This window comes from Anarhichas minor, unplaced genomic scaffold (assembly GCF_050575085.1).
Source record: "Anarhichas minor isolate MPS153535 unplaced genomic scaffold, ASM5057508v1 ptg000004l, whole genome shotgun sequence".
NCBI lineage: Eukaryota > Metazoa > Chordata > Actinopteri > Perciformes > Anarhichadidae > Anarhichas > Anarhichas minor.
The window spans coordinates 11,303,210-11,318,329 of record NW_027466450.1 but is presented as its reverse complement, the minus strand read 5'-3'; the positions used below and the strand labels follow the sequence as shown (position 1 = coordinate 11,318,329).

The window sequence follows — 15,120 nt, the reverse complement described above, 5'->3', positions numbered from 1 at the left end:
GCATAAACTGTATTTAATTAAATTTCCTGTTTTAGTTTGTCATTCACTGCCTTTGTTTAGTTTCCCGCCTGTTTTGTCCCACATCTGTGTTAAATTTGCTCATCAGACCTCTACAGTACTTAACCCAGCTGTTCACTTGCCAGATTTTCTCAGTCATTTCCTTAACAAGTTCTCCAGTGCCAGTTATGATTCCTGTAACCTGTTTTTGTGTTCAGTTCATAGTTGTATTCAGTGGCGGGCCGTACATTTTATACCTGGGCCTTCTGTGCTGTCCTACTGAGCTACGGTTATTTGTTTCTATTGGTGTAATAAATACACGTATTCGTATTAAACTGTTCGGTACGAGGCTTACGAACCGAGCAATACGTTTGAATAATACTAGTGCATTTGGAAAATGCAGAAGCTTAAATTGTGGGAAATATAATGTTTTCGGTGGACTGCGCTCACGTAACAGCCAACGGGCTGAACCCGGAACAATAACAAAAAACAGCTGAGGCCCTGCGTGTGTTCAGGGAGGCTAGCGGGGAAACAACAGCAGTTAGCTATTCCCTACTGATTCAAACAGAGAATCAAATGTCCGAAATAACCTTGCGATCACGGGATGCTTCGTCATTAACGGACAAGTCAGAATCAATGTAATTATCACAATGACAAGAGTACGAGCCATTCATATTATTCATTAAAACGACACGATAGACAAATGAACACAGTAGTAGCGCTACTGCAGATGTAAAAACAAAAGCAGTTCACTTACCAAAATTTAAAGACAAAGTCCATCCTCCTTTCTTTGTTAACAAAGTCCGCAACTCCCAAATCCATTTATCCTCCTCCTTCAGCCATTGAGTGTTAAAAAAACAAAGCTAGATAAAACAAAAAAACCTCGGGTGGCCGAACTCTGGCAGCCATGCATGACGCGGCAAAATTTGGCCTCGCCCATATACCAGCCATTGAGCCGACTATTGCGTCCCTCATAGTTTCCCCTGAGGAGACTCTGAGGCCCGATGCCAGGTGTCCTAGACCCCAATGTCGTGTCACAGATGACTCACTATCCAGGGCTTATGACACAGCAGCGCGCATGGGCCGTATTGGCAACTCCCTCTCCCACCTCATGCTTGCCCTCTCAGCTTCTCTGCAGCAGGCTCAGTGATGCTTCACTGCAGGCGTTTGTGCTCATGTCGAGGGAACTTGGATGTCTGATGTCCACCCTGGCCCAGACTCGCCGCCAGGTTTTGCTGTCGGGGACATGTAGGAGGACCCTCCGTACTGTCCCAGTGGAACTTGGGGAGCTGTTTGGGTCAGCTGTTCTACAGACGCTTCAGCGGACTGTTCAAACTAGTCAGACCAGGCAGCAGTTCTCTGGTCTTCGCAGGGACATGCCCGCACCCCGCAGACATATGGGTCCCACTTCGGCCCCCCGAGGCCGTTTTCAGCCCCCAGCTCACCCCAGTAGCCGCCATGGGCCTCAGCGTCCCGCTGAGAGGCCGGCCCACTACCAATACAACCCTACCTAAGTCCCCGCCAGGTAACCTCCGAACTTGGGGACTAACAGTCGCCCCCCCAATGCCTCCAGAGGCAGGAGGGCCAGGAGATGATGTCTCCGGGCCGGCTGTCGTCTTTTTCCTCCCAGCAGCAGATCAGCTACTGGGCAGCTCATGCTTCGGACCCTTGGGCGGTGTCCACCCTAACCCCGGGGTATAAGCTTGAATTCCGCCGCCGGCCCCCCAGCCGCCGGTCCCCCAGCCGGTCATTTTGACCCAATCCGGCAAAATCCCTAACCCTGAGCCAGGAGTTAGCCGTGCTCCTGGCCAAGGGCGCAATCGAGATGGATGACCCCCTGTCACAAGAGCCGGGGGGGGGTTCTACTCAACTTACTTTCTTGTAAAGAAGAAAGGCAGCGGACTGCACCCAGCCCTAGATCTGAGGGACCTCCTGTCGCTACTAGAAGGTCGGATTTGGCATCCCAATCCCTGCCGCCTTCAACTATGGGTCTGTGGTGCGCGAAACAGAAGATATCCAGTGTTAAGCACTGCCTCTGGCGGTGATCCAGAATTCATAGAACCGTAGTTATATCCGTAACTTTCGTTTTCTCGTTACTCTCCCTACAGCGGGCCCAGCTATTTTTGTAGTAGAATTTAAAGCTACTACAAGGAACTATCATTTTGTGCTGTTTTGATGGTCCCTGCAGACAAAAAGTGGTAGTGTTTCTGAGTACCAGAGGGCCTTTAGAAAACCTTGAATTTTACTGCAGCAGGGTCTGTCATTCTGCCTCACTCTGTCCTGGTTCTGGTTTTCTCGTGACTCTCCCTACAGCGGGCCCAGCAATACAGCCTGGGCCTCCAGCAGCGTGGTGTTGGGTTTGGCTCCCAGCAGGGATCGAGGGGGAAGCTCTGCTCCTGCGCTATTCTGATAAATATTGTAGAAGCTGGTATACTCGTTCTGATCTTTGTTGGTGTGAGAGCTGGTACATTTGATTTGTATGGCATTTCGTATACGTCACCTTTTTAAAATATAATTTTAGTAAATACATTTCAGTGCTACTTGGTCATATTTGTCTCTCCTGCTTCCCAAGTGAAAATGTCTCTACATTTACGCCAATTTGCAGAATCTGAACTAGAAACCTCCTACTCTCCAGGTGTCATGGTCTGTGTGTTTTGAAGTAGTAGTATTTGAGATGATATCAACTGAAAATCAATTCAGTACATATAGTCACAGTACATGTGATAGCAAGTTTAAGACAACTGAATTGCATTTTATTTCTAACAGAATACATTGATAAATCTATATACAGTTTGTAAACAAATACAATTAATATCTTATCATACAAGTATACAAAATAATGCTATATGATAAGGCCATGTCTTGTATTGTTTTCAAAATGAAGCAAAGCAAATTGAGTCCAACACTTTCCTCATTCCTACTCCACCTGAGGTCCTAAAAGATAAAATGCACATACGTGTCATGTAAAAGTAAGGTTCACTTTAGTTTTAGAAAGTAACAGGTATGGAGATTCACACGATTTGTAACATTTTATGTGACAAAAATGTGAAATAGCATGTTCAGTTTACCATTTAATCCAGTCCACAGTGCAGTAACATTTAATCATTTATGTTTACACAACACATGCTGCAGCATGTCTGTATTTTGAGAAATAATTTCATTAAATATCTTGTGAACAATAAACACGTGGCCATAATATTCTAAATCAGATTATTTTGGAAACATATGACATCTATAATCTGATCCCTATTTCTTTTACCTTTATTGTGAGAGATAATCAAAATGTCAGATGTTTTTTTTCTTTTTAGCAATAATCCATAGCTTCTGTAGACTGATGTGTTCCCATAGTCTGTGTTTATGGAATCACAGGCATACATAAACTGTGACGTGGTTCTAACTGATCCTTATTCAATCCCTCAATAACATCTTTAAAATGTGCTTTCTAATTTCTGGTAATTTAAGGCCATACACAAGAGGATTCAGAATTGGAGGAATAACAGCAAACTCCAGTGACAGAATAACAGACAGATATGGATTTATCTCTTCTATATTGTATCGGCTCAAGGCAATATCACTAAATGATACGATAGAATAAATCACAAATGAAACAACATGTGGCAGACAGCTCTGAAATACTTTCCCTTTGAATTCTGCCGAGCTTTTCCAGCAAACAAGTACAATTCGCAAATAGGTGTATAAGACATACAGAAGGGGAAGTGAAGCTGTAGCAGTCACAAGCATACCTACAATGTTGTTGACAACAATGGTAACACATGATAATTTTGTTATATTCCAGATGGCACAAAAAACTTTTTTTATCTCATTACCACATAAAGGAAGCCGGGAAGACAGATAAATGCATACTGAAATAAAAAAGGCTGGACAAATCCAAGCAAATACTGCCAATTTCCAAACGGTTTGGGATGTCATCTTTCTGTGATAGTGTAAAGGATGGCATACAGCAACATATCTATCATATGCCATAATGCCAAGAATGGGGAATTCATGGGACGCATATGTGTATATTACATAAATCTGAGTGAAACAAGCAGTACGTGAGATCATGTGAGTATCAGACAAAAGGTCCATGAGAAATCTGGGAAAGAAACCAGTAGAACCATACAGAGAGTTGACAGATAAACATGCAATAAACATATACATGGGCATGTGTAGTGTTCTCTCTCGGAATATCACCAGTATTATGACAAGATTAGCAAATAAAATAAAGCTGTAGATCAGGAGGAAAAAAACAAAGACAGGGTAGCGGTAGTATCCAATGTTCACAAACATGGTGAGGTTAAAGTAAAAGGAAACAGTACTGTTTTCCATTCTACTTACAATAAATCAACAACAAGGAAAATACAAGCAGTTATGTGATGAAAGCTTTAGTATAGGCATTGTAACATAATGTCATATAATATTGGTCATGCATACAGCAGTTTCACTATACTTACTGAACTAGTGGTCACAACTCCTCTGTGTTGCACATTTTGCTCGTGTTTAAAGCTATAGACACACCAGAGGTGTAGCTAATGGGTGTAGCTAATGGGACATAACTTTTATGTTGTCTGGCTGCACATGCCATCACAGTTTTTGTACTCCAGGGAGCTGTTGGGATCTGACAGGAGCTTGTTTGGTTATCAACAAGTATGAAAACTAAATTATTGACATTAATACAATTATTAATGTCAATAAGATTATTAACAAATATGAATAATAGTAAGGCACCATGCTGAGATCAGGGACCAATAACCAAACTATAAATTAAGTCTTATAATTAGTGTTCACTCACAATGTCAATAGTCAAAGTACTATTCCACATTCAGAGTGAACAGTGAAGGTTGAATTTGAGCACAGGCCACGATATCCAGCTATTATCACAATACACAAAGAATCACGGAAAACTTATCTTTAAAGTACAACAGAGTTTATTTACTTCTAACAATACTAATCAAGTAAATCATATTATAAACTAACAACAAGTACTATACAATTACAGGCATAATATTATTTCAGTTAATGCATGTGTGCTTAGAACTGCCGAGTAGACATACTGGGGTAAACCCTTTTGTTTTGGGTTGCTGCTACTTGACATGTTGCTGTTTAACTTAACTCCAGTAACATTGTCCATATCAACTTTTGCCTTGTTTGGCTCAGCGCCAGATGAATTTGCTCAGGATTAAGACCTATTGTACATGGTGAGATGCAAAGTCTGCCCCCTATTCATTGAAAGTCCTCACAGCAGCTTCCACTTGACTAATCACACTCTCATTTGAATTTATATTAACCAAAAATATGAATTATTGATTTTAGTGAGTTTAAACTAATCTCTTTCTTATAATTATAAAAGCAAGAACACTCAAATTTACTTGAAGAAATGTCATCTTTCCTACTGTAGATGTCTATGATTTGTTTAGAATGAATTAGACTACTAAGTATTGTGTAAGCTGGTATACTTGTTCTGATGTCTGTTAGTGTGAGACCAGGTCAATTTGATTAACAGTATACGGCCCTTTCTCAACTTCACCGTTAACAGACCCTCTCTTGGTTGATGTTGACACCCTGTTGGTGTCATCCAAGGTTCCATCTGTTGGACATACCGCACTCCTTTTTATGGTCTGGTCTTGCTGGAACGACACAGGACTGGTAAAGGGTGAGCGTGTGTCGGTTGTGTTACCCATGACCGTTTGCGCCAGCATATAGGTACACTGAAGATGGAGTCACAAAACGACCTCCGGTGCTTTCAGTCTTTCATGTATGATGAAGAATGTATTAGAGCACCACAAACTAAGTGCAAGGAATGAAGATTTGTCTCGACCTATTTAGCCAAGTAATTTATGGTTGATTGGCAAACTATATCTTATTAAACTAACACATGATTGCTGTTACAACATAATGCATTCCAACATATCTGAAATTAAGAAACTTGTGAGGTTAACGTGATATTGTTCATGAGAGTTGTTAAATCTCTGTGGACATTTAATGGCTGTAGTTAATGGTGGCATTTTCCTGATTGTTTTATACATGCAATTATCATGCAAATAGTTTTTAATAGCTTTTGCACTCAGTGAGACTCATAAAGACTGACAATAAGAATGCAAATTCAACAACTGAATATACTGAACTGTATTAAATTAAAATAGAACATTAACTTTCTTTGACTTGTTTAGTTCTGCTTTCATTAGATAACTTCTTTGTGTAAATTAGTTTTCAGACTGGCTCTCCAGAGTGTTGTTGTTTTATTAATTGCCCTCAGAGGAGGGTGAAGTTAATGACCTGTTGACCACGTCTTCCGTAATTACTGCATGTACTCTATGGCACTCTTTAATAATAACAGTTACTGTATCCCCTCTGTGGTACTCATGATTGAAGTGAAACTCTTTTACATCTTTTGGTCGTTAACAGTTAGAGTCACTGTTAAATGAGAATAAAACACTGTCAAACATTACATTCTGAATCATTTAAATTGTCCTTTCTTTAATCATACAAAGCATCAAAGTATTTCTTTAGCAGGACCATCCCATGAGGCCAGCTTACAGCATTGACCACTGGATCTTAATTAGCTGGCTGTAGCATCCCTTTTCCCTGAGGCTTGTTGTTTTCCACTAAGGCTCACCAGGGAGGTCACAGTGATGGTACCCATCACAGCAGCCTTTCATCAGCTACGGAAACGATAGGCAAGTCACTCTGGAGATAAGAAATTACATCACTTGCATTGTGTCATCATGATTGTAATATTCTGACAATTCATCCCTCTGAGGCATAAGGTACGAACACATACAAAACTTTTACAGTATACTTCAATGCCACCTTATGACCTTTTAAACTTAAAGTTCACCAAGTAACAGCCATTATTTAACTTTTTGATCGAATGTAACAAAAACACATTTCATTTTTCTCCCCACTCTCCCTCCTCCCCTGTAAGACATGGGTACAATAAAAGTAAATGCCAATACCATTCCATCCGTGTGTGTAATATGTACTACAGTAGGGGACAGTTGCATTTGATCATACTGTGGATTGTTTTAGTTATTTTGAATGACCCGTGTATTTTGCAAAAAAAAAGAAACAAGTTTAATTGTCATGAAAGTTTGTGAACCAAACCTTTAAGCGAATGCTGAACACCATAATGAAAATAAATAATATCCACTTGAGTGTGCAGAAGCCCTGTCTATAATAAATGTTATCAAAATATCATAAAAATGATAAAAGCTCAATGCTCCTTGTATTTGTAGATGGACAAAAAACGCCGACTGTGCATAAAATTAAGAAAACCAGAGAGTGAACAAGTACAATATTGTAAAAAGAAAAGTCTAAAGTTGTCTATAGACTCAAATTAAATCATTATCAGCTGCCAGACACATCTCAATGTTATATAATTTAGTTCACTTGTCGCAAATATATCAAACTGACATCAGTTGGACTCTTGAACATCTCCCATGACAGTTTGAAAACTGGTCAGGGACCAAAGATTAATACAGATCTTATTATTCTTACAGACAGTTTTTCCTTTGAGCTCTGCTCATGGGAAAGAAACTTTGTGATCTTCCTGTTTGAAATGAATTATTGTACTTGATTCAGGTGCTCACATACCTTCATGCATTTGGTCTGAAACCTGCTTGTTTGATACTAAAATGTGCAGGATGGATTATAGAAACTGCCTCTGTACACAGACCACCAACCAGTATGGTGTTTCAGACAGGACGGTAATTCTAAAAATCAAGCCTTCAGTCTCAACTTAAATCTTTCACCTGCCATCATACACAAAGCCACCATTCTGTGTCGAATTTTAGACAGGATGAGTCCATATATTAAAGGGTTGAGAATAGGGGGCATCATGACAATTTGTATGGCCATGAAGTTCCTCACACTCTGTGGCACAGATGCTGATCCATACCTAGAGTACATAACATCAAAAAGTAAAGCAGACGTGACATTAAGCAAACATAACAAATGTGGCACACATGTCTGTGTAAACTTTCTCTTGCCCTCTCTGGATTTTAAAGCTGATCTTATCAACCGCACATAAGACCACAAAATGAAGAGGAAATGCACACAATAGAAAGCAATAATAATCAATCCAACAATGTTGTTTGCTGGCGTTGTACTACAAGCAAGTTTGACAATTGACCAGTTCTCACAGTAAAGTTTATCTATTTTGGAGCCACATAATTTCAATGTAGATGTCAAAGTCACAACCATAACTTCACAGCACAAGGGTACAAGCCAGGACAAACCAATTAAAACTGCAATCCTTCGCACAGACATTACAGAGTGATACTCCAGGGGTCGACATATAGCCACATATCTGTCATATGCCATAAGAGCTAAAACAGACAAATCAATTGTTGCATAAGTGTATATAACAAAGACTTGCAAAAGGCATCCTTCATATGATATGATTTGAATATCACACAGAATATCAAAGACAAATTTAGGATAAAAGCCTGCAGTCCCATAAAGTATATTGACGCAGAGATTACATATAAAAACATACATGGGTTCATGTAAGTTTTGATCCAATATTATAGTTAAAATGAGAGACACGTTTACCACCACAATTAGACAATAACAAAGTAAAGTGAGAGAGAAAAGTGTGATTTTGTAGTTGGCAGTGGCGCTGAAGCCAGACAGTGAAAAAAGAACGATATTAGATGTATTAGTCATTTTGCAGTAATGCTCCAAAACCCAAACTTTCAAAGTTATAAACAGTAATTAGAAGACCGGATGCAATGCTGTAAAAAAAAAAAACATTCATTATTAGCCAGGAATATGCTCTGTGTATGTTTCAACAGCATGTCCAAATGTATTAGTGTTGCACAGTGAAATTTATAGTTGGATGTTAAAGGGGACTCCCTCTCTACTGCAGACATATTATTGGCTGGCATCTCAGAGGTAAAAAAAGATGTTGTTTTGAAGATTTTCTTTATTGAAGTATATTGAAGACTAAAGAGTCTACAAATGTCCCTGATCTAATTCATGGCTAAAAGTCTGTTTTTGTTTCATCAGAATTTTTAATGCACAATAACATAATTATCCATCATTCATCGCGGATCAAGCTGCACTTGACCGGCAGACAGCTGGACAGAGCACAGGAGTCCAGTGGGACGAGAGGAGGTGGACTCTGTGCTTACATCATGATGCTTGGTGCTCAAACACAGTCAAAGTGGATAGACACAAACAATTTGTAACACTAATAATTGTACATTTATAAAAATTTCACCGCCGAACTGCATGCTGGGTACAGTTCGCTAATAACAGTCTGCTAACAGCTGGGAGAGGCTCTGTCACTCCAGTAACGTTACATTAAAGAACAGAAAAGAGCGATGCAGGATGAACAAAGACTGAACAACAAAAGGTATTTAGGTTAGACACATATGCAACGCTGATTACCGTAATATGTGTGGTATTTGTTATAAATGTACGTTGGTACATAGAGGGTGATAGGAATCTGTACTTGGAGGGCCTTAGGACCCAGGGGAATGTAGGTGAAGGAAACAGGAAGTGACACAACGGAAGACATGCCACACAAACAGCTGTTCACCGCTTGCTGGCCGGCAGGCTCTTTTCAGCATTGATTAATTAATGCTTTAACGCGGAAAAAAAAATACCGTGAAACCGCCAGAATCTTACAAAATACCGTGATATGCATTTCTGGTCATACCGCCCAGCCCTACCTTGAATCCTTGAATCCTTCTATATTGGAGATAAAACTTAGCTGAATTTCAGGAGCAGGTCCACACCTCAGCCACTCCCCCACTTCCGGCCACACTCCTATAAATACCTACCCACTCTAAACCCCGGCTTGCTCGCGCCTACCACATCCCTCCCTCCTTCTTGTTAAACCATTTCACTCAAGGTTATCTTCCCCCATAGTCATCATCCTCCTGTCCCACATGGAGACCTGGGGGTCTGCAAGGCCCGGGAGCCGCAGTGGATCCTCAACCAAGCCTTTCCCCAAACCGCTTTCATCCAGGCTAACCTCCACCAACCATTCCCCAACGCTCCAAACAACCGACGAAGGCTCGCCCCGGCTGAGGTGGGGCCCTAGATAGTGAATGATGAATAAAAATTCAACCATTAAGTAACCTACAGGTTCCTGAGAGCAGTCTCTGAGTTTATTAGTTCAGATTGTGTCTTTGATGATATTATCACATTTCAGATTTAGCATCTTTCCGTGGATGTTGACTACACCAGCATCATCCAAGATACTGCCATCCTCCATATGTGCCGGGTATACAAACTGCAGGAGGTCTAGAAAATCAGTTACCAGAGTACTCAGGTGTTGAAAAACAGCTCTCTCAAAGGCCTTCATGGCATGCGCAGTTATCACCACAGGGCAGTAATCCCTGACATTATTATATCAGACATATTATATGATTAGGATGTCCTCTATTTAGCGGTGAACAATGCAGTCCTTCCATTGCCAAGGCTCATATTAAAACAAAAAACAGTGAGTGAAAGAAGTGAAGAAATTCCTCTTCCATCACCAAAGCTGTCTTTTTTGCATGTTATCAGTATTGGGTGTATTGACACTAGTTTTTAATTTTCCAGAGGACTTTCTGGTGGCTGAGCAATTTTCAAAATCATAAAATATTTCCAGGAGTGGGGCAGCTACATCGCTTTATTGTAAAAAAGCTCAGAAATGATTGTAGATTGTCTTCCAGTCTATTGCTCCAGCACAGATTCTGCACCTCCTTGTCCTGTGATTCAAGCTAGCAAGCCGGTTTGATGTTATGGAGCAGGACCGGTTACTGCCCTGTCCCGAAGGACTTGACTGGTGCCAGATAGCTGGTCAACAGGTGACGGTCCTGCTCTCTGCTCCCCTCTGTCGACAAGGAAGCCACTCTAGGAAATAGTTGCATATCATTTAACACACACACACACAGTCATGTATTCATTACTTGTGGGCACACTATATTGAATTGCATTCATTTTCTGGAGACTTACCCGAAATTTAAGTTTTTAGCCTAAAATGTTATGATTTATCTTATGTGGACGTGTGTTTTCTCCACATAAGGAAGGCAAGGCCCCGCAATGTGACTGTGTGTACAGATTTATGTCCCTATAAGATGGGTCAAAAACACATATACACACCGAAATCAATCTAATCGTTCAACGACTTGACAGAGAGAGATAGAGAGAGAGAGATAGATCTACTAAATCTACAAAATGTTGAACTTTTAATTGAGTTTTATGTAATTTTATGCAAATCATTAAAGTGTATGGAACCAGAGATCCGACTCTGACAACCAGATTAATTTGCTTTGGGGTGTGATGAACTATATAAGAAAATAATTACATGCATTTACCTGTTATATTTGTTTATTTTAATACGTCTTAAGAATTATGAGTGTGTGGCTTTTTTATGTGTCTGCCTGCAAAGCAGCACCTCACTAGAGTGGGTGTGCATTTTCCCTCCTGTTTTTATTGTATTGATTAACAATAGATAGTTCTTGATGTTAAGCTACTAGAAGCATAGTGTAGCTTGCTAATTTCAACAAAGGTGTAGATATTGCTTTCGTCCACCAGCCAGAAACTAGGGCCAGTTGACATAATAATTTAATTACACTATGATACTATGCTTTTTCACATGATTGTTTCATAGGCAGCGCTGTAAAACTGTACTTTACTCAACATGGTCCTATTTTCTGATGAATGATTTGTCTAAGATGTCCTTTAGTTTTTAAGGAACTATGGTCTGCATTAGATTAGAGTTTAGCACACATAATTATGTCACAATGTGATTTATTTTTTCCATACTTTTCTTATTTTCAGCATCACGTAAGCTTCAAATAGTGGAAGCTGAAGCACAGAGGGGTCATGTAATCGTAAAAAGTTGTTCTCTAATCATAAAAAATATATTTTTTCTCTTTTGATGATATAATGCGCTGTTATGTATATATTCAAAGCACTAAACCTTTGTTTTAAACTATAACCCTTTATCATGTTTGTTGTCCATAAACAACTGAAATGCTTGTGCAATACTTCCCGTAAATACAGTAACAGAGTTGAGCCCTGCATTTCTGCTCCTCATACAATACAGTAGATATTTAATGTAACAAATCAGAACTCAAACCCATTCAACTATTCTAGTTTATTGATTCATTTAAAAAGCAAAACAGCTGTGACATTAAACACCACGATAAATGTGGCACACGTGTCTGTGTAACTCTCCCCCTTTCCCTCTATTGACTTCAAAGCAGATGTCATCATCTGCACATGTGTGTGAACACAAAATGAAAAGGCCTTTTTTGAATATTTGAAAAACGATTTAGTAAAATTACCCTTCAAAAATATAACACATAATTAAACAGTCATAACAAAAATAAAAGATGTCATTTTCAAACAATTTTCACATAGCGTTCTACACACTTCTTGGAGGTCATTGAAATAAAAGACAACCTGTCAGAGAAAAGGTACAACAGGAAAAACAACTGAACCAAACAACCATGCGTTGAGCCAAATAAAGTGCTTTTGGAATGCTTACATATATTAAACCTTGACTCTCAATTTAAATCTTTGACCTGTCATCACAGACAAATATATTATTTTGTTTCGTATTTTAGTTAGGATCAGTCCATAAATAATAGGGTTTAAAATTGGTGGAATTATGAGAAATTGTATGCCCATGAAGTTCCTCACACTCTGTGGCAAATATGCTGATCCATACCTAGAGTACATAGCATCAAACAGCAAAGCAACAGTGACATTAAGCAAACAAAACAAATGTGGCACACATGTCTGTGTAAACTTTCTCTTGCCCTCTCTGGATTTTAAAGCTGATCTTATCAACCGCACATAAGACCACAAAATGAAGAGTAAATGCACACAATAGAAAGCAATAAAAATCAATCCGACAATGTCGTTTGCTCTCGTTGAGCCACAGGCAAGTTTGACAATTGACCAATTCTCACAGTAAAGTTTATCTATTTTGGAGCCACATAATTTCAGTGTAGATGTCAAAGTTATAATTATAACTAAACAGCACAAGGGTACAAGCCAGGACAAACTAATTAAAACTGCAATCCTTCGCACAGACATTACAGAGTGATATTCCAGGGGTCGACATATAGCCACATATCTGTCATAAGCCATGAGAACTAGAATAGAGTAGTCAATATATGCATTGGAGTATATAATAAACACTTGCAAAAGGCATCCTTCATATGATATTACTTGGATTTTTGATAGAAGATCAAAGACAAATTTAGGATAAAAGCCTATAGACCCATAAAGTCCATTGATGCACAAAGAACATATAAAAACATACATGGGTTCATGTAAGTTTTCATCCAATATTATAGTTAAAATGAGAGACACGTTTACCACCACAATTAGACAATAACAAAGTAAAGTGAGAGAGAAAAGTGTGATTTTGTAGTTGGCAGTGGCGCTGAAACCAGACAGTGAAAAAAGAACGATATTAGATGTATTAGTCATTTTGCAGTTATGCTCCAAAACCCAAACTATCGAAGTTATAAACAGTAATTAGAAGACCGGATGCAATGCTGTAAAAACCACATTCATTGTTAGCAAGGGATATGCTCTGTGTATGTTAAATATTGACATGATAAACATATGAGACATGTCCAAATGTCTCAGTGTTGCAGAGTGTTTATGAACTTTATAGTTGAATATTAAAAGGACCCTCCCTCTACTGCAGACGTTTCATTGGCTAGCATCTCAGAAAAAAAAAATTCAAATGTCAAACATTTTCTTGACTGAAACAATCAAAAGAGTCTCCAAATGTAACTGATGTAATTCATAACTAATACAATATTTAATTTTATCAGAATTGCTAATGCACAATAACATAAACACATAGTGTGGAGAATTAGCTTTAATATTGATTGGTCCATTTTACAGCAATTTGTTTTACAGTAAATTACATGTAATTTGTCACACAATGATATTTTGAAGTCAATTTGGGAGTGCTTTATAAAACTTGCAATCACGAGTGTTTTCTGATGAGATCGTTTTGTGTCTTGTTTGGGACAGTAGAGTATCATATATTGCGTGTGCCAACACAGCGATGTTTATTGCTAATAAATATTTTGAAGTGAGTTGAATTGACAATGGCCATAAGTGGCCGCCTTGAACAACTAGAAAGGTGTACTCAGTAGAGTGCCGATCTCTGCCAGGTGTACACCCCACAATTGGCCAACCCCCTGTCCAGACCCCCATGGCCTGTGATCTGTCGTAAAATATACATAATTCAAACTCGAAAAACAAGCGACTATGTATGCAAGCAATTTGCTCGAAGTCTTCGTAAAATACACTTAATTGAGTCTTGCCAAAAAACAAAATTGCACTTCAAATAGTCATGTTAGCTGTTAGCGGTTAGCCAAACATACCGTCAAAAACAATAAAGTGAACATCAGAGCAGCGGCTGAAATGTACGCAGCAGTTACGTACATGTAAACTTTACTCATTGTTTCATATGGGACACTAACAGCAGTCTCCTGGGTGAAAGTGCGGTGACCACTTTCTTACTTGTTATACTCATTATCATACAAAGTTTTTAAATTATACCACATAACTTTCAATCTTGTCAGAGTTGTAAGTGAAGTGTGGCCCTGATGGAAGATCAACACATTGACCTCCTAGAGCTACAGGCACTGTATTTGGTCCTCCAACACTTCAGGCCCCTGATACAGAGGAGGCGATGTTGGTGAGGACAGACAACTGCACCAGGCATATATCAACAACCAGGGTGAAGTTTGGTCTACTGCCCTGTTTATGATGGCAGAGAGCCTGTGGTTATGGGTCTCAGAGCATCTGTTGTATGTGAAGGCTCTCCCTATTTCCCGGGTCGGGAAAGTGAAAGTGGATGTGTATGCCAACCAACACCGCACCAAACTGTAGTGGTTCTCTGTATGCCAACCAACGCTTCTCCAAGAAAATGACTTTACCTCTTTCCTCTTTCTCGTGAAGCAGTTCTTGAAGGGGGTCAGGAGGCAACCCCTGGTGATGCATGCCTCCTCCCCGCAGTGGGAAGTGCCATTGGTGCTCGAGCCTTTGGTGAAGGGTCCCTTTGCGCCTTCTGGATCATGGAGCTGTCCTCTCTTTAGACGTTGTCACTCAAGACAGCTTTGCTAGTTCTACTGACCTCAGCTAAGT

General features: G+C 39.5%; 3 protein-coding genes across 3 annotated transcripts; all 3 read right to left on the bottom strand.

Annotated features, from left to right (window-relative positions):
• Positions 1-3,405: 3,405 nt before the first annotated feature.
• Positions 3,406-4,326, bottom strand: LOC142971532 (olfactory receptor 10A6-like). The gene has a single exon (XM_076112094.1). It carries the CDS (start codon positions 4,324-4,326, stop codon positions 3,406-3,408), a length of 921 nt encoding a protein of 306 aa, XP_075968209.1.
• Positions 4,327-7,716: 3,390 nt separating this feature from the next.
• On the bottom strand, positions 7,717-8,664 carry LOC142971520 (olfactory receptor 6N1-like). The gene has a single exon (XM_076112093.1). The coding sequence runs from the start codon at positions 8,662-8,664 to the stop codon at positions 7,717-7,719; it is 948 nt and encodes a 315-aa protein (XP_075968208.1).
• A 1,183-nt stretch (positions 8,665-9,847) lies between these two features.
• On the bottom strand, positions 9,848-14,184 carry LOC142971513 (olfactory receptor 2A12-like). The gene is made up of 4 exons (XM_076112080.1): positions 14,010-14,184; positions 12,525-13,406; positions 10,153-10,251; positions 9,848-10,044 (listed from the first exon to the last, which is right to left on the bottom strand). The coding sequence occupies exons 1-4, from the start codon at positions 14,182-14,184 to the stop codon at positions 9,848-9,850; spliced, it is 1,353 nt and encodes a 450-aa protein (XP_075968195.1).
• Between the last annotated feature and the right edge of the window lie 936 nt (positions 14,185-15,120).